This window comes from Musa acuminata, chromosome BXJ1-8 (assembly GCF_036884655.1).
Source record: "Musa acuminata AAA Group cultivar baxijiao chromosome BXJ1-8, Cavendish_Baxijiao_AAA, whole genome shotgun sequence".
NCBI lineage: Eukaryota > Viridiplantae > Streptophyta > Magnoliopsida > Zingiberales > Musaceae > Musa > Musa acuminata.
This window is the reverse complement of record NC_088334.1, coordinates 35,349,672-35,374,035: the sequence shown is the minus strand read 5'-3', so window position 1 is coordinate 35,374,035 and position 24,364 is coordinate 35,349,672. Positions and strand designations below refer to the sequence as shown.

At 34.6% G+C, this 24,364-nt stretch overlaps 1 protein-coding gene across 2 annotated transcripts; it reads left to right on the top strand.

The window, feature by feature from the left end:
• Positions 1–1,891: 1,891 nt before the first annotated feature.
• Positions 1,892–5,281, top strand: LOC135587747 (serine/threonine/tyrosine-protein kinase HT1-like). 2 transcript variants are annotated; one of them, XM_065079483.1, is made up of 3 exons: positions 1,892–3,078; positions 4,005–4,460; positions 4,768–5,281. In XM_065079483.1, the coding sequence occupies exons 1-3, from the start codon at positions 2,755–2,757 to the stop codon at positions 5,002–5,004; spliced, it is 1,017 nt and encodes a 338-aa protein (XP_064935555.1). In that variant the 5' UTR covers positions 1,892–2,754; the 3' UTR covers positions 5,005–5,281. The 2 variants fall into 2 exon arrangements, with proteins under 2 accessions (XP_064935555.1, XP_064935554.1); XM_065079482.1 differs by having other exon boundaries at positions 1,892–3,120; positions 4,768–5,279.
• The last annotated feature ends 19,083 nt before the right edge of the window (positions 5,282–24,364 follow it).

The following is a 24,364-nucleotide window of genomic DNA, read 5'->3' as shown; positions in this document are numbered from 1 at the left end:
ATCGAAGCCATTGGCATCCACTATCAATCTTCCTTCAAAAGGCAAAGACCAACTACCCTTTTACACCCCTCTTCTCCTTTTCATAAGTTTAGAAGAAAATCTTTTACAACATTCTTTTGCAAAGCATCCCTCACACAACTCCCTTAAAACTCTTTCTAAGTTTTAGGAGAAGAAAACTCAAGTATATAATAGGGTTTACAAAAGAGTTTTGCCCAATCTTTCTTGCTACTCTATCCAGGAATAACTAGGATATTTATATAGTAAAAAAAATTTAATAGATATAATAGTAAGATTATGAAGAAAAAAATAAAAATACCCTCAATTTTTATAGAGAGACGGTACGATGATCTAGATTTCAGTGCATGACTGACGTTTGACCTCAAAACAGAGCATATGACCTGGGCTTGTGGCAACCTTTGGACTTATGTGATTGGTGGGACTTGAACATTTACTCTCATCAAACCCACATCTCAGCTGAGCCATCGCACCTTCTTTATATATTTTTTTTTCACTTTCTGCAGCCTAAATTTACTATTTTACACACACACAAACTTTATCCATCGTCCAGTTATCAACATAATAAGTATAGGAAGATTTTTTATGTGAAGAAAAAAAAAAACCAAAGGATAAAGAATCCAACTATACAAAGATCTTTTACGTAGAAATAAAAAAATTTAAGAATTAGAGTTTGGTTACGTTTATAAATAAACACACTTATATCTCTCTAAGAGTTTCTCTATAATAAATATGAAAAGGATAAAAATAAATAAATATTGTTTTAAAATTTATATGAGATAAAATTTATAAAGTAAAAAAAATTCATATTTTTCATGGACACAAATAAAAGTATCGAATCATATAAATTATATTTTGATTATGTTTTAATTTATATTTAATTTTTGATTTATGAATTATTATTTTGGTATTGGAAAAAATGCCACCAGTAGTAGTAGTTGGCAGGCGAGAAGAATTAAGATTTGTGGAGTTTGGCGACACGTCCACGTGCCCATAACATGGTCTTGGCATGATATGGTGACAAGTCCATGTACTTTGTCTGTACGTATCACATGCAATCCTAAGACGATCTTATTCACTCCCCTCGAGCAATATAATGGTGTGCATCAAAAGGAACATCCCCATGTATTTGATATATTTAATGGCCTCATATTAAGGTTAGGGATTAAGGGCTAAGTGGGGCCTACCAACCCTCCCACCCTTGTCCTGCGCATGCACTCCTTATTTGGTCTCATTTAAGCGGGTAACGGTTGAGGTGAGAGCGAGAGGGTGAGGATGGTAATGAGGCCGTATATGGAGGGAGTGATACGGCTAGTCCTACATGTCGTCCTTAAACGGTGAATCTTTCATCCTTAGGCCGAGTCACCCATCAGGGAATGAGTTGCCTCCCATTGGAGCAGATGTTGGACGCGACATCTGAGATGGTACAAGGAACCAATGTACACATCGCTCCTCCGCAGTTGTTGCATCGACCCAGTCATAGAAGTCGAACCTCATCGTACAGCTCCTGTCTCACGCGGGGGCCACAAAACCGAAGCATCTCCCCAATGTAAGAGAAACCCTCTCGCAATTTGCAAGAATAACGTAATTGCCACCTACGTCTTTGGCCTAATAATAATATATAGCAAAGAAATAAAATTTTTTGTTATCCTTAATTCCAGCATAAGCTCGAAATTTACCAAAATCATATAATGTATTAAAAGGTAGCTAATATGATTTCCACCATCATGCAATACCAACAAAGGAATGGCAATTGCGAAATATAAGGAAACTATTAGGGGCAGGTTCCTGGAGGGAAGGTGGGGAGTTTGGTCCCGTTCCTGGAGCAAAAGAACATTGATTTCATCTGCCGAGCCGGACATCCTACCCCGTTACTCCCACTCTCTTCTTCACCATCAAGCCCAAACACACCTCTTCTCCTTGAGCTGCTCCTCCTCCTCTATCTCCTTCTCTTCCCTTCTCCTCCATTCCCACCTCCTCAGGATCATAAAGAAGAGAGCTCGTCGTCAAGCTTCCAACCTTCTTCTCTCGCTCCCATTTGAGCTCAGAGGAAGAAGGAAAGAGGAAGTGTAAGCAGCTTTGTAGGAGATAAAAGATTTCCCTGTGGATCCGCACGTACTAGTGTGGATATCTTTTTTTTTCCAGGGTTGTGTTCTCGGTTTCGGTGTCAAGGTGCCATTTTGATTTGATTATTTTCCTGGTTCCGTTTGAGCTAAGAAGAAGAGAAGCGGAAGTGTAAGCAGCTTTATAGGAGAAAAGGTGGTTCCTTGGATCCACCACGTACTAGAGTGAACATGCTTGATTGGTCTTCTTCTGTAAAGGTGACATCTTGATCCAATCGTTTCCGTCTTCCGTTCGAGTTCAAAGGAACAGGCAAAAAAGAAGTACAAGCATCTTTGAAAGAGAGAAAAGGGTTCCTTTGGATGCACACGTAGAAGCGAGAATATGTGCTGGTGCAGAGGCGCCTTCTTGATCTGAATGTTTTTGTGGTGCAATTGCACATAGCTCCTCGAAGCTCCCAGTACAAGGGAACAGAATCTACGAAATGCAGGCGAATGGAGAGCATTAATTGTGGATTCGAGCAGTATTCTTGATTTGCTTGATTTCTAAACTTGATTCAACCTTTTCACACAGTAAAGTTGAGATCTTTGAGCTAAATTAGCTGATCGAGGACGGGAATTGTGCCTGGAGTTACTCATTAGTGGTGGGAATAAATGATCGGCGACACTGTTGAACCAGATGAAGATCTTTGATTGCTTTAAGGAGAAATCGACTGGGGCGACGATCAGAAGGCAGAGGAAGCTCTCTCTCAGCGAGTACAGGGGGGCTGTGTCGTGGTCCAAGTACTTGGTGTCCTCCGGCGGCGAGATTAAGGTGGGCAGTGAGGAGCGATGGAGCGCCGACATGTCCCAATTGCTCATCGGGAGTAAGTTCGCCACGGGGCGACATAGCCGGATCTATCACGGGCGATACAAGGGGAGAGAAGTCGCCATTAAGCTCATGAGCCAGCCGGAGGAGGATCCCGCCCTGGCCGCTGCTCTGGAGCAGCAGTTCACCTCAGAGGTTGCTCTACTCTTTCGCCTCCATCATCCTAATATCATCACGGTATCTACTTGATTTCCTGGTCGCTTCTCAGTAACTTAGCCATGATTGGTTTATATTTGAGCTGCTTCATTGTTAGATTTCATGATTCTCTACAGCCTCTACCAAGTCCTGTTGTGTTTCTCAAGATTTCCACAGATCAATTACTCATATAGTAGTAGTCCCTTGTTCGGTATTGCAATGAATGCCATGGTGTCGATGAAAAGTTTACTTCTTTGTTGATGCAAGCATCTAAAATCCCTTTCTAAAACCACCATAAATTGTTCTTCAACCATGCAAGCGTCCACATGTCACTAGCCGACTTCTTCTTTTAACAATGTTTCATTAAGGTTTTACCAACATGCTTATATGTCTTTGCATTGTGGTATACCACGATTTATTTCTTGAATCAACTTCTTTTACAGCATTCATGATCTTGTGCATGATATAATGTATTGATTTCTAGCATTTTTGTACGAGTTTCTCACAAGAATTAGTCAATCTTGAGGAGTGTGTGCGCTATAACAGAGATTTCAATGCTTTGGGAATTAGTTGCTAGCCTCTTGTTCCATAAGTTAGGCCTTAAATACAGAGTCTGCACTTTGTTATGCCTCCGAAGAAGACTCGTTATTCGATTTAATTCAATCATAGCTGCAACATAGAGGATAAAAGCATTCCGAGAAAGTGTAGAAGGATGAGTGAGAGTAACTTGATTCGAATGGAAGAAATGTAATTTTACTGGCAGCAATACACAACTTTCTAGTGTTTCTTTCAAACTAAGTTAAGAAGATTAAAACTTTTCTGCTGAATTTTTTACCGAAAGCTTCATTCTTTTGTTGTCCAAGTTGCTCATGATGAGACTTGTGCATGTGCTAACTCAAATCCATCATCCGGATTTTGATGTGCAGTTAGTCGCAGCATGCAAGAAACCTCCCGTCTTCTGCATCATCACCGAGTACATGGCAGGTGGCTCTCTTAGAAAATACCTACACAATCATGAGCCTCACTCGCTTCCTTACAGTCTGGTCCTCAAACTAGCTCTCGATATTGCTCGTGGCATGAGTTACCTTCACTCCCAGGGAATCATTCATCGTGATCTTAAGTCGGAAAACATCCTTGTTGGAGAAGATCTATCAGTGAAGGTTGCAGATTTCGGAATCTCATGCTTGGAATCTCAGTGCGGCAGTGGAAAGGGTTTCACGAGCACACATCGATGGATGGCTCCTGAAATGATCAAGGAAAAGATTCATACGAGAAAAGTTGATGTGTACAGCTTTGGCATTGTTCTATGGGAACTACTAACAGCACTGATCCCGTTCCACGACATGACTCCTGAACAAGCTGCTTATGCCGTCGCGCACAAGGTACATGATCGACGACACTGCTTGTTTTTTTTGGCTTGTTGACTTAAATTCTCTTTCTAATTGGAAGAATCGAAAAAGCCAAAGTAGTTCTTCTACTGATTGTTCATCACACCACATGATTTGACACACAGGCCAATTAGTGAGATCCATAACTTCATTCTACCATCAAAAGATGACAACCAAGATAAAATAAACAGCAATTTTTTTCATGCACGATTTGTTAGAAGGGATGCTGGAAACTTGAACTCCTATCCCCAAATTTGATTACTTGGCTCTGTTACACCTTACAAGTACTTGGTTGCTGCAGAATGCTAGACCGGCCTTGCCGGCTTCATGCCCTTTGGCGTTCAGCCATCTCATGAGTAGGTGTTGGGCTACCAACCCAGATAAAAGGCTGCAATTTTATGAAATTGTTGCTATGCTTGAAAGCTACCAAGAGTCTCTTGAGGTGGATCCAACATTTTTCTTATCCTTCAAGCCTGTGCAGCAGAAGAATCTACTAAATTGCTTTGTTGGGTGTAAACCGTATCATATAAATAAATAAATAAATATATATATATATATATATATATATATATATATATATATATATATATATATATATATTCTTTTCTGTTGCTTCTGTCATCCTCCTCTTTCCCTCTCGGCTTGAGAAACTATGTATAAAGGAGCGTCTTCATCGGTGTCAATTGCAAATGATGTATAGCTTGTTGAAACATGATGCAAGGAGGGGTTTTTGTGAGTGGTTTTCCCACTGAAGATGGCATGGGATTCATTAAAATATTAAAGCATTTGTTGGTTGATATAAACATGGTACTGTTTATGTCAGGATATATGAGAAATATTTTATATAGAATTGTCCTGCAGTTGGGTGCTAAAGTCTTTTTTTTTTTTTTTAAATCTTTTTAAGATCTTTACATTAATTAACAACCTTATGCTTTCACACACAAAAAAAAAAAAAAAAAAAAAAAAAAAAAAACACCGTTTTGCTTTCAGTGTTGGACGTCAACTTGTGAGTTCACGTTATGGTGAAGTGAGACAAGTGTCGTCACGGCACGATGGATAAAAAAAAACTCGGGAAGTTTAAACTGAGGTCATTTATTAGAAATCTAATAAAGATATTTCTAACAAAACATGAGTCTGAATAAAACTGATCATCATGATATGAATTCGATCCAATATAATTTGTCGACTAAAATTAATTAATGTAATTTGATTATTTAAATTCTTGGCAATTTGAGACTATCCTTTCAGTCATCTTTCTTCTTTCATCTTAAGCTTATAAATATTTTCTACATCTTTCTCTATAAAACTTTACTATATTTTTTTCTAACTCTATAACATATTTCCTCATATACATCTATTAATCTTTTTCTTTTTTACTTATACAGATCAGATTTGTTCAGGTGGTTTTGATACTATGTTAAAAATCAAATAAATATGAGTTGAGTAAAGCTGATTAGAGTAAATATATGTCATATTTGCCATCAATTTTAAGCTTTTATGTTATGAGTCAGACTCAGTATATGTGATATAACTCTATTAATTCTTAGTGATGCAGAACTACTCTTTTTTTATTTATTTATTTATTTCGTACATATAAATGTTTTTAATAATTTATTGCTCACTATTCGGTCCCAACTCTAGCAAAAAGTACTCCGGTCCTCCCCGGTCTTCTTCTATTAACCGTTACTCGAAGACAAAGCAGCAAAACATGGTTATAGATGATGTACAACCATGGCTACAGATGATTCTTCTCCTCCTCAATTTATGAAAAATCAGACAGAGATGCCTCTAAAGATTTTATCAAGTATGATAACAATTTGCTTGTTGAATGGAGGAGACCATGCGTCTACAGCCTGGTTGTGCAGAACTAATCCTTCGAAACCGTTAAAGCTATTGTCTCTAAGCCTTTCCCCTCCTTTTCCTTCTCAAGTGCTTGAGATGGCTCATAGATTCTCTCGTTTTTTGCCGCTTTCCTTCCGTGTCCGTTACTGTTTAGCTCTTTACTGAAACGATTAGAGGGTGCTAACATCCGATTAGAATGAAAACATGTTACAGTGTGGTAAAATTAAATAGGGAGTTAGGAATTAAATAGGAGGGATAATGATTAACATAATAGTTTGGGAAGGAGACAGATGTGCCAACTTTTAAGCCCTTGAAGGGTGCAAACTTTTAAGCCCACCTGTCATCGATCATCAGATCCAAGTAAAAGATAAATACTTTTAATGTTATCGACAAAGTAAGGATAAAATATTTTGTTAATGGCATCAAACTTCCAACACCTATTACTTATGTTATATTACTTATAACATAATGATAGTTATCAATGTCCTGAAAAGTAAAGAATGTGGACAATTAATTTAAGAGAAGATTAGATAATCATATTTATGTGAAAAAAGAATATTATGGCCAGAACCCATAGTTTCCTCAAGCCAATCCTAGTCTATTAGATGGTGTGGCAAATGTACTTTCAAATATATTAGGAGTCGAGGATTTTAGACTACCGACATCGAATCTACAAAGGATGGGAAGGATGCATCTAATGTTAGACCAAATATATAGCAAAGGCAATATCTTTGATTCTTAGACCTTAGCATTTTTAGGGGCAAAATTTTACTCTTATACTCTCTTCAAAAGAAAGCATCCTATGTTTGAGAATATTATTGACAAATTAACCAGTGGTGCAGTAACTATAGACTAAAGATGAAGAGGGATAAAATTATTAACTGAATTAATATGAACAACGAAAAAAATTAATTTTGTGAAAGATAGAAGATATCAATCATCTTATTTTGAATAGATACCAAATCTCTTCCGTGAGAAAAATAGGTTTATTCGTACTGAATATGACATGACCCTCCGATCATTCCAAAATATCGACGAATTGTATCCTTGATTTCTAATGAATAATGATTTGGAAAGAAGATGACTAATTTATTTTTATTTATATAAAGGTCAATGATATTGATGTAAATATTAAAAGTTTTTTATGAAAGTACCGAAGGATTTAGGAGTGGTTCTTATGGTAAGTTGTCAAAAACTAAATGAGAAATATTTTTTTCTTTGATATTAGAAGGTTTAATGCCATTTTTTAGGACGTTTTTATCCGACAGGGAATTGAGGATTTACTGGAAATACATGAAAATAGACTTGTCCTCCTTTAGAAAAGAAAAAACAGGAAAGATAGAGAATCGAAAGATTATGATTATATATATATATATATATATATATATATATATATATATATATATATATATATTAAGTATGAAAATTTTATGTAATGTTAGAATTAAAATTAAATAACGATTGATCAACATCATAATTACATGTATCTTTCGATGTTATTTAAAAAATCTTTATTTATCGTCTTCAGATCATAAGCGACATAGTGATTCTAATCCGCAAGGAGAACGAGAATTGTCTTTTCTCTTTTTATCTTTTTATGACTATTATAAGTGATAGAATAGGAATTTAATGAGATTGAGAATAGATCTCCTATTTCAATTTCTAGTGTTTCGTCCCTAAGAAGTCCCTTAGGGACTTCTATTAGGAAAGTCCCTTATATTAAGGTCATCTATTGAAGAATCCTATTATAATTAAACTTCATTTTTGTTGATCGATATACCTAATCAAAATCAAATCAGATTTATAATATATCTTACCTAACTAAATAGAGTTATATAATATAATATTCTCTCACTTAACTCATTAATTGGTAAAATATAAAAATTTTAAAATTAAAATAAATAAAGTGAAATTTTATTTTAAAAAATTAACTAATTGATTCTAAAAAAATATATTATATACATAGCCATAATTTTTTTGGAAAAAAGTTAAATAAGTACACTAATACTATATTAAGTCTAACTATCAATATGAATCATAACGGTTATATGTCGTCAATGTCATATTTTATTTTATATACCATAACATTATTAGTTTTTCCTAATATAATCTACAATGACTCATGTAATTTATCTTATCAAGATAATCATGTTATCACATTCAACTATAATATACATAAACATAAATATAAACAAGATAATAGAAATAAATAACTTTAATAAATAAAAAACATCAATAATAATATATGTTATGACAAATTATTACAAAGCATGAATCATTTGTTGTCCAGTATATCATTGGTTCTTTTAGTTCTTCGTCCGATTCTTTGGTGCATTGTCCTCTCCTTTAGTGTATTGCCCAATCGGCATGTTGACACCCGCAACTTCTGATCTCCTTAGCGCAATGTCCGATCCTTCAGTCCGATGTCCAAACTCACGGCATGAAGCTTTATGCCGACACGTCGACCATTCCTTCGGTCTGACATTCAATCTTCTAACTATTGAGTCTCGGATTTTGATGATGAAATCAATTTATAGGTTAATTGATCTAATCCATATTATTGAGTTAAGTGTGCAGGATTAACTACGATAGCTTGAAGACATAAAGCAAGTCTACCAGAGTCAAGTTCGATGGGTGTTCGAGAGTCTGTCGAGAGTCCGAAGATTCGTCGGAAGTGCTGCTGGAACTAACCGAGAAGAAATCAAGGACTTGCCAAAGTTTTTAGAAGTCCGCTGGAGAGATCGTCGGAGGTTTACAGAGATCACTGAGAAGGTTCGGCTACTTGCCAAAGACTCACTGAACTAGCCATAAGACTGGGAGCCTATTGGGAGTCCGCTGGAAGAAATCCGAGGGTGTATCGAAAATCCGTCGGAAGTTCGTCGAAAAGCTCATCGGAAGGAAACTCGACGTTGCCGGTTAAAAACTTGCTTAGGACTATGTCTTAATTTTGTAGTTTGCATGTAATTAGGGTTAGAATTAAGGGTTAATCTAATAACCCAATTAGGGGCCAATTGGGCCCAAGTTCGGACTAGTTTGGGCCAAGTTTGAAGCCCAACCAATGAACCGAAATAGTCTAGGCGGTGGCACCGCCAGACTGGGCAGTGGCATCGCCCAGAACCTGAGAGTTTCGGTGGTGGCATCGCTAGCAAACTACTGGATTGGGTGGTGGCACTGCCCAAAACTTGAGAGTTCCGACGGTGGCATCGCCAGCAAACTACTGGACTAGGTGGTGGCACCGCCCAAAACCCGAGAGGTCTAGCGGTGGCACCGCTAATACACTGTTAGTGTCAGACACTGATAGGCGGTGGCACCGCCACTGATAGGCGATGGCACCGCTAGCACCGGGAAACCCAAAAGCAATTTAAATTTGGAGCCCAAATTTGAATCCTCTTGAGGTCTATAAATACCCCTCAATTCTCAGTATAGAATACAACTTTTGAGAAGCAAGAGATTGAGATAAAAGCCTTAGCAAAGTCTTTAGCAAGTTTTGTTTTCAATAGCTTGAGTGTTCACCTCCCTCTTTCTATTTGAAAATTTGTAAGAGTGTGAACCACTTGTAAAAGATTGTAAGAGGGGTATTTGTCCTTCCCCTTCAAAGTGATTTGCTAGTGGAAGTCAGGAGTCTCATTGAAGAAGGCTTCACAAGTGAATGTAGGTCATTTTGACCGAACCACTTTAAATTGCTGTGTTTCTTGAATGTGTGAGTATTTACTTTTCTGAAACTGTTATTTATATAGCAGCAAGCCTTCGGTTTTCATCTTCTCACTTTGCTCGAGCTACTTTCTCCGAGACATTGACGAATTGAAATCTCTACGCATTTACGAAATCGTTTTCAAATTTACAAGTTTTAATCTGCTGTAGTAATTCACCCCCCCCCCCCCCCCCCCCTCTAAGTGCCTCTCCGATCCTAACAATTAGTATTAGAGCTAGGCTCACTCTCATATTTGGTTTAATACCCAAGAGAGATAGCTTACTCCGGCATACATGAGGGTCATTCAATTACACGTCCGCCTATGTTTAATGGGTCGGATTACATGTATTAGAAAACTCGAATAAGGATTTTCCTCATTTCCATGGATTTCGAGCTTTGGACTATTGTCAAAAATGAATTTCAAAAATATTCTCTTCCGATGAACGAATGGGATAAATTGAAGAAGAAGGTTTTTGCTTTAAACGCAAAGGTTATGAATGCCTTGTTTTGTGCATTGGACAAGAATGAATTTAATTGTGTTTCAATTTATGATTCGACTTTTGATATTTGGAGAACTCTTGAGGTCACTCATGAAGGCACTAGCCGAGTGAAATAATTCAAAATTAACATTCTTGTGCACTCTTACGAATTTTTTCGAATGAAACCAAGTGAGTCCATCGGAGACATGTACACCCATTTTACGGATGTCATCAATGGACTCAACGCTCTTGGTAAAAGTTTTTCTAACTTTGAACTAGTAACTAAAATTTTAAGGTCCCTTCCAAAGAGTTGGAATCCAAAAGTTATAGCCATTCAAGAGGCCAAGAACCTTAAAACATTTCCTCTTAAAGAACTTATTAGGTCTCTAATGACCTACGAAATGATGTGCCATGCTCATGAAGAGCTCGAGAACCCCCTTCCAAAGAATAGGAAGGATATGTTACTTACATCACAAGAAGACCATTTGAAAGGAACATCAAGTGATGAGGACAATGACGATGACATTGCACTTTTAACTCAAAAATTTAAAAAATTTATAAGAAAGAATAAATTTAAAAATAATACTAAAAATAAACTTGAACATAAAAAGGACCAAGTAATATGCTACGAATGCAAGAAGACGGGGCACTTCAAAAATAAATGCCCCCAAGCCAATAAGAAGCAACCGAAGAAGAAGAAAGCTTTAAAAGTGACTTGGGACGATTCAAGTGATTCCAAAAGTGAAGAAGCTAGCAACAAAGAGGAGACAAACTTTACGCTAATGGCTTTAGGAGAAGAGGTATGTGATTTAATTAATGAAAATTTATCTTTCGATGAACTTTCTATCGTCTTTCATGAATTATTTGATGAGTATAGAACTATTAGTATGGAGTTTAATCTATTAAAGAAAGAGCATGTCTTACTACAAAATAAGCTTGATAGTCTTCAAACTCCTCCATGCTCTAAGTGTGAACACTTAGAAGCAATAAAAAATAAAAATTTGTTACTTAAAGAGACCTTAAACAAGTTTAAGATCGGTAGCAAGGGATTGGACATGATCCTTGCAAATAAAGGTCACGTTGCAAATAGAAGTGGAATTGGTTTTGTGAGAGGATCTCACCAAAATCCTACCACTTTCATTAAAGGACCCACATTACATGTTTCACCTCATTTGAAGTGTTGTAAATCCAGATATGTTGCTTATAAATGTCCATTTAGGAAAATTAGTCCACATAAGTTGATATGGGTTCCTAAAGGAACTATAAATAGTTCAATGATGAATAACAAAATTGGTAGATCAATTTTTGAGACAATCAAAATCAAATGGATACCTAAAAACCATCCTCTTTTGTAGACAAACCCATAAGCTAGGAGCAAGAGATGATATCTTGATAATGGATGCTCAAGACACATGACTAGAGATCCATCTCATTTCTCTATGCTCACTAGCAAAGAAGAAGGGTACGTCACCTTCGGAGACAACAACAAAGGCAAAATCATTGGCCAGGGAACTATAGGTAACAAATTAAAATTTTCAATTGATGATGTATTGCTAGTTGATGGATTAAAACATAATCTCTTAAGTATTAGTCAATTATGCGATAAAGGTTACATCGTTAGATTTGAATTTAATGTATGCATTATTGAAAAACCAAACAATAACATGTTAATAATTAGTTTAAAACAAAATAATGTCTACACCATCAACCTTGACGAATTGAGTAATGAAATGTGCTTCTTCTCTTTAAATGATGATGCTTAGCTTTGCATAGGAGATTAGGCCATGCAAGTATGAAACTAATAGCTAAGATCTCATCTAGAGAGTTAGTACGAGGGATTCCCAATATGAAGTTTGTTAAGAACAAAGTATGTAATATATGTCAACTAGGTAAACAAATAAAAACTAGTTTCAAACCAAAAAATTAAATTAGCACCACTAGACAATTACAATTGATCCATTTAGACTTATTTGGACCAATTGACACAACGAGTCTAGGAGGAAGCAAATATGCTTTCGTAATTGTCGATGGCTATAGTAGATACACTTGGACCTATTTCTTGGCTCACAAAAGTGATTGCCTCAAATGTTTCTCTAAATTTTGTAAACTTACTCAAAATGAAAAAGACTTCATAATTTTATCAATTCGGAGTGATCACAGTGCCGAATTTCAAAACCTGACTTCCAAAGTTTTTATGAATCCAATGGATATAATCATAACTTCTCCACTCCGAAAAATCCTCAACAAAATGGGGTAGTTGAAAGAAAAAATAGAAATTTACAAGAAATGACAATAATCATATTAAATGAACATAGTCTACCTAAGTATTTTTGGGCCGAAACCGTTAATACGGCTTGCTATGTCATGAATATGGTTCTAATAAGACCATCTCTATCAAAAATTTCCTATGAATTATGGAATAAAAAAAAACCAAATGTTTCTTATTTTAAAGTTTTCCGTTGCAAATGCTTTATTTTGAATGAAAATGATGCCTTAGGAAAATTTGATGCTAAATCCGAGAAGGCATCTTTCTTGGTTACTCTTTCGTTTCTAAGGCTTTTCGTGTTTTTAACAAAAGAACCTTAGTTATAAAAGAGTCTATTCATGTAGTTTTTAATGAAATTTTTGAGTTAAAGAAAAATAATTTTGATGATGATCTTGGTTTTAATAATTTGAATTTAAATGATCCCCCTCCTCAAAATAGCAACTTGGATGTATCTTCTTCCGAAATTTCCTTACCCAAGGAATGGAAGTATGTAGATGCTCATCCAAAGGAGCTAATTATAGGAGATACATCAAAAGGAGTTTAAACTCATTATTCCTTCAAGAATTTTTGTGCTAACGTCGCCTTCCTTTCTTATATTGAACCTAAATGCATTGACGAAGCCTTGAAAGATGATTCATGGGTTATTACAAACAAGAGAAATTGAACCAATTTGAGAGGAATGAGGTATGGAAGCTTGTTCCTAGACCTGGTGACCATTTAGTCATTGGTACTAAATGGGTCTTTAGAAACAAGCAAAATGAATACAGTATCGTGGTTAGAAACAAGACTAGACTATCGGCCAAAGGTTTCAACCAAGAAGAAGGTATCGACTACGAAAAGATCTTTACTCATGTGGCAAGATTAGAAGTCATTAGGATACTCCTTGCCTATGCTAGTAGTAATGATTTTAAACTATTTCAAATGAATGTCAAAAGTGCTTTCTTGAATGATTTTATTTTTGAAGAAATGTATGTTGAACAACCTCCCAGATTTGAAATTTTTTTTCTTCCTAATCATGTATTTAAATTGACTATGGCTCTCTATGGCTCAAAACAAGCTCCTAGAGCTTGGTATGAAAAGCTTAGTTCCTTTCTTATTTTAAACAATTTTACAAAAGGCAAGGTTCATACTACATTGTTTATCAAATATTTTAAAAATAATTTTTTTATTATTCAAATTTATGTTGATGATATTATTTTTGATTTTTCGAATGAATAACTATGTGAATCATTTACCAAATGTATGAGTCATGAATTTGAAATGAGCCTAATGGGTGAATTAACCTTCTTTTTAGGATTGCAAATTAAACAACTTAGTGATGGTATATTTCTTAATCAATCTAAATATACATTAGAATTGTTAAAATGATTCAACATGGATGATTCAAAAGCGATAAACACTCCTATGAGTACTTCTACTAAGTTAGATATGGATGAAAATGGTGAAAACTTTGATCAAAAAACGTATAGGGGAATGGTAGGTAGTCTACTTTACCTCACCGTGACTAGACCAAATATCATATTTAGTGTAGGACTTTACACTCGGTTTCAATCTAATCCTAAATTATCTCATCTTAAAATTATTAAAAGAATTTTTAGATATCTTAAAGGAACTCCCAATTTAGGATTGTGGTATTCGAAATCCGATAAATTCGATTTAATAGCCTATGCAGATGCCGATTTTGGTGGATGCAGGATAGATAGAAAAAGTACATTCGGAACATACCAATTTTTAGGACATGTACTTGTTTCTTAGATTTCCAAGAAATAAAATTTGGTTGCACTATTTACGGCGGAAGCCCAATACATAGCTGCAAGTACATGCTGCGTACAAGTTGTTTGGATGAAGAATACATTGGAAGACTATGAAATTTACTTAAAGAGTATTCCTATAAAATGTGATAATACAAGTACCATTTATCTTACCAAAAATCCAATTCAATACTCTAGAACTAAGCATATCAACATTATGCATCATTTTATATGCGATCATGTCCTTAACAATAATGTCATTCTAGAGTTTATTGATATAAACCATCAATTAGCAGACATTTTTACAAAAGCCTTAAATGAAGATCAATTTGACTTTAGTAGAAGGGAACTAGGCATGTTAAATTGTCCTTGTGAATGAGCTTGATTGTATGTATTTTCTGAAATTTTTCATCCTCTTTTTGGTTTTCGTGGATTTGACTTCTTCTTTGTTTTTCGATTCTAAATGACATCTTAAAGAGCAATCCATGATCCTATTCTATCTTGAATCAAATACCTCTGAAAAAAAAAAAAAAAAAAGAGGGGAGGGAAAGAAAATTTTTTGCACGCCAATGGTGGCACCGCCAGAACCGGCGGTAGCACCGCTTGGGCGCTCAGTCCCCAGGTGATGGCACTACTCGGATTGGCGGTGGCACCGCCCAAGAATCCACATAAGTGGAAGAGTTAGGGCCGGTAGTGGAACCTCCCCCAACCCGTGAGAACTCTCCTTAGAACTCCCACAAAACTCTCTAAACCTCTCTCACCCTCATTCTAACCTTTAGAAGCCTAAGAGAGAGATTCTTGTTTGATCAAGCTCTCTGTCTTCTAAGGAATTCTCCATAAGGTAAAATCTGAAATCTTTCCTTCTTCCTCTCATTATTTTGCCTACTCTTTATAGGTTTTTCCTTGATTTATCATCTTGTTTAGACATGGCTCCTGAGAGATCAATAAGAACAAAAGGGAAGAGGGTAGAAGGAGATTCCTATGACCAAAACCTTTTTAGATCTAATGAAATAGCTCTTAGGTTTCTTAATTTCGAAACAAGAACTATACATAAGGGCAAACATGTTGATCTAGATGAACTTGGAAACCTAGAACCCATTAGATGGTTTGCATATTTAGATGCCTTACCTATCCTACAAATCAATGAACCAATTTATCCTAGGTTAGTTAGGTTATTTTACTTAAACTTATGTGTGGACAATGATAGCTTAACTACCTACCTCTTAGGAACACAAATTAAAATTTTTGATAGCACTATTTTAGAAATAAATGGGATAATTAATACAATAGGAGCAACCTACTCCGAAGCCTTAGAAACTATTTTTGCAAATCCAAACCTAGGCATGATTCCCAAAAGTTACGAGCACTTATTGCCCTTTAACTCTAAATTTCTTCATCACATCATGAATAGCATACTACTTCCCAAACAATTTCATCATGATGAAATTAGTCAAATAGAGCTTAGCACTATATATTGGATAATGACCAGCCAACATAATTATTTTGGATACTTAATCCGACAACATATGTAGGACATAATAGCTAAAGACACAATGTTACCATATGGGGGGTTAGTCACTCGATTAATACTTGCCCATAATATTTGTGTCTCACCCGATGAAAAAATAATTCAAGTTGATCGATTTACCAATATCAATAGAAACCTGCTCAAAAGACTTAGGTGCACCTTTAGCAATGATATTTGGGTTAGGCAACCTAGAAGGACTAATACAGTTTCCTCACTAGTCGAACTCCCTAAAACACCAATTTTTAGGGGAAATGAATCTCCTCCTCCTAGTCCCTTTGGTACAGAACCTTCAAAATCTGCTCCTGTTTCATCCTTTGAAGATCTCATTATGGCAGAATTGCATCAAATCAAATCACAACAAGAGCAACTCAAATCACAGCAAGAGCAAATTCAATCTCAACAAGTTGAAATGTTAAGGGAACTACGACAAATGAATCAAAAGATATATGTCATGTATAAGAACTATGGATTTCCTCCTAAGGATTAATCGATATGCCTTCTTATTCTGTTACCTTGACATGTGATCCTTGTATACTTACTCTTAATGCCAAGTTAAAGCTTTGCCATCTTTATTCTTTTTGTATGAAAGCCATGCTGATTCTTTTTTAGATGAATTTTGGATGAATGCTGATTTTCTTTCAAATAATATGAATTTTGGACGAATGCTGAACTTGTTATAAGATGAATTTTGTATAATCTTATGAATGTTGAATGATCGATCTTTTTGTTGAACTCCTTTTCTAATGATTTTATGATCACAAATTATACGCTTAAAATCTCATCTCCTTTTTATTGGTGATAAAGGGGGAGAAGAATGAGCAAAAGATTAATAACTTGTGTCAATACGATAGCATGACTTATATGAATTGCAAAAGCTTGTGTAATGCAAATGTCTTATATGCATCACAAATGTGATAGCATGACTTATATGAATTTCAAAAGCTAATATGTTGTGTAATGCAAATGTCTTATATGCATCGCAAAAATGTCTTATATGCATCGTAAAACTTTTTGAGAACATCGTAATATGAAAGGTTTGTAGATTGGTTGTCATTTCATCTCATGATCATATGAAATCATGCCTTATATTTATATCATGAGATTTTTGTTGATGGTTCATATCACTTGTCAAAATCATAATTGTCTTTTATCATTCGACTTGAAAATAATTTTCATAGCTTGAAATTATGAGAAATACAAAGTTTCGTATTTGCTCATGCTTATTGAGAATAATGATAAGTTCAACGAATAGAACTTATTGGTTTAGGCTTGAATTCAAAGAAATTGAATTCAAGTGTTTTTATCTTCTTATTATATGCCATTTAGATAGGGGGAGTTATGTTTAACTCCGTCATCATAAAAAAGGGGGAGATTGTTGAATCTTGGATTTTGATGATGAAATCAATTGATGGGTTAATTGATCTAATCCATATTATTGAGTTAAGTGTACAGGATTAACTATGATAGCTTGAAGACATAAAGCAAGTCTACCAAAGTCAAGTTCGATGGGTGTTCGAGAGTCCATCGAGAGTCCGAAGATTCGTCGGAAGTATTACCGGAACCAACCGAGAAGAAATCGGGGACTTGCTAAAGTTTTCGGAAGTCTGCCGGAGAGATTATCGGAGGTTCGACTACTCGCCAAAGACTTACTGAACTCGCCACAAGATCGGGAGCCTGCTGGAAGTCCATTGGAAGAAATCCGAGGGTGTATCGGAAGTCCACCGGAAGTTCACCGAAAAGCTTGCCGGAAGGAAACTCGACGTTGCTGGTTAAAAACTTTCATAGGACTATAGCTTAATTTCTTAGTTTGTATATAATTAGGGTTAGAATTAAGGGTTAATCCTATAACCCGGTTAGGGGCCAATTGGGCCGAAGTTCGGACTAGTTTGAGCCAAATTTGGAGCCCAACCAGTGAGCTGAAATAGTCTAGGCGGTGGCACCGCCCAGAACCCAAGAGTTCCGGTAGTGGCACCGCCAGCAAACTGCTGGACTAGGCGGTGGCACCGCCTAGAACCCGAGAGTTCCGGCAATGGCACCGCCAACAAACTGCTGGACTAGGCGGTGGCACCGCCTAGAACCCGAGAGGTCTAACGGTGGCACCGCCAATACACTGTCAGTGTCAGACACTAATAGGCGGTGGCACCGTCACTGATAGGCGATGGCACCGCCAGCACCAGGAAACCCAAAAGCAATTCAAATTTGGAGCCCAAATTTGAATCCTCTTGGGGTCTATAAATACCCCTCAATTCTCAGCAGAGAATACAACTTTTGAGAAGCAAGAGATTGAGATAAAAGCCTTAGCAAAGTCTTTAGCAAGTTTTATTTTCAATAGCTTGAGTGTTCACCTCCCTCTTTCTCTTTGAAAATTTGTAAGAGTGTGAACCACTTGTAAAAGGTTGTAAGAGGGGTATTTGTTCTTCTCCTTCAAAGTGATTTGCTAGTGGAAGTTGGGAGCCTCATTGAAGAAGGCTTCGCAAGTGGATGTAGGTCATTTTGACCGAACCACTTTAAATTGGTGTGTTCCTTGAATGTGTGAGTATTTACTTTTCTGAAACCGTTATTTACATAGTAGCAAGCTTTCGGTTTTCATCTTCTCACTTTGCTCGAGCTACTTTCTCCAAGTCATTGACGAATTGAAATCTCTATGCATTTACGAAATCATTTTTAAATTTATAAGTTTTAATCTGCTGCACTAATTCACCCCTCCCCCCCCCCCCTTCTTAGTGTCGCTCCGATCCTAACACTAACATGTTTAATTCTGGCCCAACTTCTTATTCTTCCTGCTTTAATCAATATGTCTTTCTTGATCGAAGCTAGTTCTATGTCACTAAAAGTGCAGATTAGTTCATAACATTATCAATTGGTTTAATCATCAAAATCTGAGATTCAATAATCTCCTTTTTTATGATACCAATCAATTGATGACGGAGTTAACCTTAACTCCCCCTATTAATATATCATATTGATATAACCTTTAAATTCAGAAAATTATGTAATATTTTAAAATATAAAAAATATCATACCACACATGATTCAAATCATCATTATTATTTCTCCCCCTTTATCATCAATAAAAGGAGAAGTGCATCTAGAAAGTTTTTAAGATATGCAAGTTTTATAACATACAAGCAATAATTTTTAGTTGTATAAATTTACAAATTTAGCTTCTTTTTTTAGATATGCAAGTTTGCAAGTTTTGCTTCTTGAGATAGGTAAGATAGCACTTTTGCTTCTCTTGATATTGTAAGCTAGTAATTCTTGGTGATGTCCAAGATAGCAAATTCTTTCTTCTCTTTTAAGAAGTGCAAGCTAGCAATTTTGCTTCATAGTAAATTTTTCTCCTTAAAATGTGCAAGCTAGCAATACTTTCTCTCCCTTTGTCATTGTAAAAAAGAAGGAAAGAATATAATGATACAAAATTTTTCTTTTATATCAATGTTCTAATCTTAACAAGAGATATACACACATAGATACAAAGGAGTCATGAAAGATATTAATATAAAAGATCAAGAAAGATCAATTCGTGAATACCAAAAGACATGATTCACTTTAACAAATCTCCTTTTTAGTAAATAATGAAAAGAATTCTTAAGAGATCAAATATCTCAATTTTTTTTAAAAAAATTTCAAGTTACAATTTTGAAAAATTAAGATCATGATTTCAATAAAGCTTCTCTTTGATACATAGCAAATAGAATCATAGGAGAACAAAGATCTTGATTCATAAAAAAAACTCAAATATCAAATGAAATATTTAGATTAAATTCATTCAAATTTAAATCAATAAATCATCAAAATTACTTTTAATAGATTCATAAATAACAAAAATAGATTCATCATTAAGGATCTCTATGACGAAAACTCAATAAGATAGAGATTTAGAAGTTTTCAAAAAAAAAATTCTTCTTTTTTAGTTGTTTCAATTCATGCAATTGATTTCATATAAGCATGCCCAAGTTTTTATTTTAAAACCATGTATCATATTTAAAATTGAAAAGTAATATAAAAATCATCAAGACACACATTATTGCTTCTTAAAACATATATATAATTAAGCTTATTTGGTGTACAAGCATCACATTTAATTTTAACATCTTTATTCCTTTATCATAAAACATGTAATTGTCATGATATATATATTTTTAAAACTAATTCACAAAGCATGAAAGCACTAAGTAATTTCATGATAAGGTAAATACATTTCGGGTGAGTTATATACCTCGTTGTGAAAGGCCACCTCACCTTTGTTGGTTTGCTCCTAGTCTTTGGATGCACTAGATTCATCCTTGAGTGCTTCCTTCTTCTTTGGCAACTTCTTCTTCAGTTTTATATACTTATATTTGGAGTACCCCAGCTTTTTGTGTTCATAGCAAGTAGTTGTATTCTTTTTAAGTTTGTTTTTATTTTTTGATTCTTGTTTCATGAACTTTTTAAATTTTATAGTGAGGAGTTCTATGTCATTATTATCATCACTTGAGTTATCACTCAAGTGGTCTTCTATTATTTGAAATGTCAAATCCTTTCTATTCTTTGGAAAGTTATTCTCAAGTTCGTCATATGTCACATAAGTCATTTCGTAGGTCATCAAAGACCCGATAAGTTATTCAAGTAAAAACTTGTTTAAGTCTTTTGCCTCTTGTATTGTAATTACTTTTAAATCTCAATTTTTAGAAAGAGATCGTAAAACTTTATTAACAAGTTCAAAATTTGAAAAGCATTTGCCAAGAACTTTTAAACTATTGATGGCATCTGTAAAATGAGTGTACATGTCAATGAGAGTTTTGCTTAGCTTCATTCGAAACAATTCAAAATCATATATCAAAAGATTAATTTTTGAATATTTAACTCTACTAGTAACTTCGTGTGTGATTTCAATAGTGTGCCAAATCTCATAAGTCGTTTCACAAATAGAAACTTGATTGAATTCATTTTTATCCAAGTCATAAAGCAATGCATTCATAGCTTTGGCATTCGAAGAGAAAGTCTTCTTCTCCAAATCATTTCATTCATTCATTAGAAGAGAAGACTTTTGAAATATCTTTTCAATGATATTCCATAAATTGAAATATAAAGAAAGCAAAAAAACTCTCATTCGAGTTTTTCAATACGTATAGTCTGTCCTATTGAACATAGGAGGACGAATGATAGAATGGCCATCTTGAAAGCTGAAAAAAGTCATTTCTCTTTGGTGTTAAACCAAATGAAAAAATTGTAGCTCTGATATCAATTGTTAGGACTGAAATCGGCACTAAGAGGGTAAGAGGGAGGGGTGAATTAGTGTGCACGTAAAAATTACGTCGAGTTAGAAATCTTTGTACGATAAAATCGTATTAAGGAGTATTTAACTTTGAAAACGTTCATAAGAGTGTTCAACTAAAGTAATGAGGAAGTAAAGTAATTTACAATAAAGATAAATAGCAAAATAGAAATACAAACTGATTTATAATGGTTTAATCGTCGTGACCTACGTCCACTCTCGATTCCTTTTCACTTGAGGCCACTGGCTTCCACTATTGATCTTCTTTTCAATGGGTGAAGATCAACTACCTTTACACTCTTTCTTCTTTTCACAGGTTCAAGAGAGAACATTTATATCCTTCTTTTATAAGTGTTCCATCACATACCTCCCTTAGGACTATCACTAAGCTCTTGGAGGGACTTAATACTTAAAAGAGTTTTACAACCTTGGAATCACATAGTTTTTGCTCTCTTTTCATGTGTATTCCAAGCAGGAATTTGTGGAGTATTTATAGACCCCAAATGACTTCAAAACTTGGAGCCAAAATTCAAATCCCCAAGTTTTCAAGGTACGGGCGATACATACGCCTGCACTAGGCGGTACCACCGCTTGCCAGTCTGACACTGAGCGATACCACCGCCTAGTTTGGAGTACCACCGCCTGATATACTGACACTAGATAGCACCACCGCCTAATCTGGCGATACCATCACCTGATAACATGAAAAAGTGTGCTTTTGACTTTTCCAGCTCATAGGTGGTTTCACCTAACCTTGGGTATCTGAATGGGCCTTCCACTTAGCCCAAACTAGTCCCAACTCAAGCCCAATGGGCCTCTAATTGAGTTGGAATGGTTACACCTGAAACCAACTCAATTACGACCTAAACTAACTTGATTTAGATAAATTATTACAAATCATGAATCATCTATTATCCGGCATATCATTGGTTCTTTCGGCGCTTTCTCCGATACTTCAATGTATCGTCCTTTCCTTCGGCGTATTGCCCAGTCGGCATGTTAACACCTGCAACTTCCGATCTCCTTGGTGTAATATATGATCCGTCAGCCTGATGCCCGAACTCACGGCATGAAGCCTTCTACCGACACGTCGACCATTCCTCTAATCTAACATCTAATCTTCTGATATGTTCAACTTCAGTCCAACTTCTTATTCTTCATGCTTTAATCAATTTGCCTCACTTGATCGAAGTTAGTCCTACGTCACTCAAAACACAAATTAGATCATAACATTATCAATTGGTTTCATCATCAAAATTTAAGATTCAACAATATCTACTTAAATATATATCATCATATCTTTTATGGGTACTCGTAAACCCTATTCTAAGAATATATTTTTTAAACACTTTAAGTTGTAAAGCTTTATTAAATGAATTAGCAATCATTAAAATTATGTTGAGATTCTCAATTAACACTTATTGTTTCTAGACCTTTTTCCTAACCAGCAAGTACTTTATCATGATATGCCTGAAACCACTAGAGTATTTATTATTTTTAAGAAAGAAAATTACTATGATGTTATCACAAAATATCTTCAGTAGCTTAATAATTAAGTTACTCACATCAAGTTTTGAGATAAAATTCTACAACAATAAAGCTTAATTGTAGCCTCAAAGCATGTCACAAATTTAGTTTCCATTATTGATAATATAATAAATAATTACTTTATACTTTTTCAAGAAATTGTCCCTCCAACTAATATGAACATGAATCCTAAAGTGGACTTCATTCTGTGGAGATAATTTACAAAATCATTATCTGAATATCCTATCACTTTAAGCTGATATAATCTCTTATACGTAAGCATATATTCTTTCATCCCCTTTAAATATCTCATCATTTTCTTTACAAATTTTCAATGTTCAATTATTAAGTTGCTCTAGTATCTACCCAATATTTTAACTGTAAAATTGATATTTAAATTCTGTTTGAACGACTTCAAATTGCACATGCATAAGGAATATCATTTATTTAATTCCTTTCTAAGTTATTCTTAGGATAGTAGCTTTGACTAAATCTCTCACTTCTAGTAATAAGTTTATTATTAGACGAGTAAAATTATATATTAAATCTCTTCAATACTCAATCAATATATATTTTCAAAAATAATCCTCGTAGTCCTTGAGATATATTCCTAAATATCTCAATGCCAATAATATAAGTTACTTTGTTCATATCAACTATCTTCAAATTTTTTATAAGAAACATTCTAGTTTCATGCAATAAACCAAGATCATTACTGATAAATAAAATATCATTTATATGTAAGACTAATATAATAAACTTATTCTCATTGACCTTCAAATATATACATTGATTAATAGCAATTTCTTAAATAAGAAGGAAGTAATTGTATTATAAAATTTTATATATCATTGTTTAGAAGTTCATTTAAGATCATAAATGGATTTTCTAAGTTTGTAAACCCAGCTTTCCTTTCTCTTATCTACAAATCCTTCATGTTGTATATGTAGATTTTTTTATATAAATCTTTATTTAAAAATATTATTTTTCACATTTATATGATATAATTTAGGATCATAATAAGATACTAATATCATGATGATCGTTAATGAGTCTTTTTTATAAACTAAAAAAGAAATCTCATTATAGTTTATGCATTCTTTATGAGAAACACCTTTGGTCATAAATTTAGTTTTATATTATTCGATGTCATCCTTTGAGTCATCTTTTATTTTAAAAACCAATTTGTAAGCAACTATTTTATAGTTATCGGGCAATTCAATGAGTTTCGAGATACTATTTTGGTCCATTAATTTTAATTTTCTTTTATTATATCATACCATTTTTTAGAATCATTATTTTTCGTAACTTATGAAAATGATCAAGTGTCACTTTTCTTCCTATATCATAATTTGATTCTTATAGATATTATAAGGAAATATAGGGGCAACATCACATGCGCAATGGAAGAATAAAAAATAAAAACCCCAAATTTCTCAAAAAGGTGTTCATCATCGTGCGAAGATTGGTGCGCAAAATTTATGAAACTGAAAACAATGCGTGAGATAGTTATGTTATTTAGGGAGATCGTATATCCTTAAATCCCTATAGATCTAT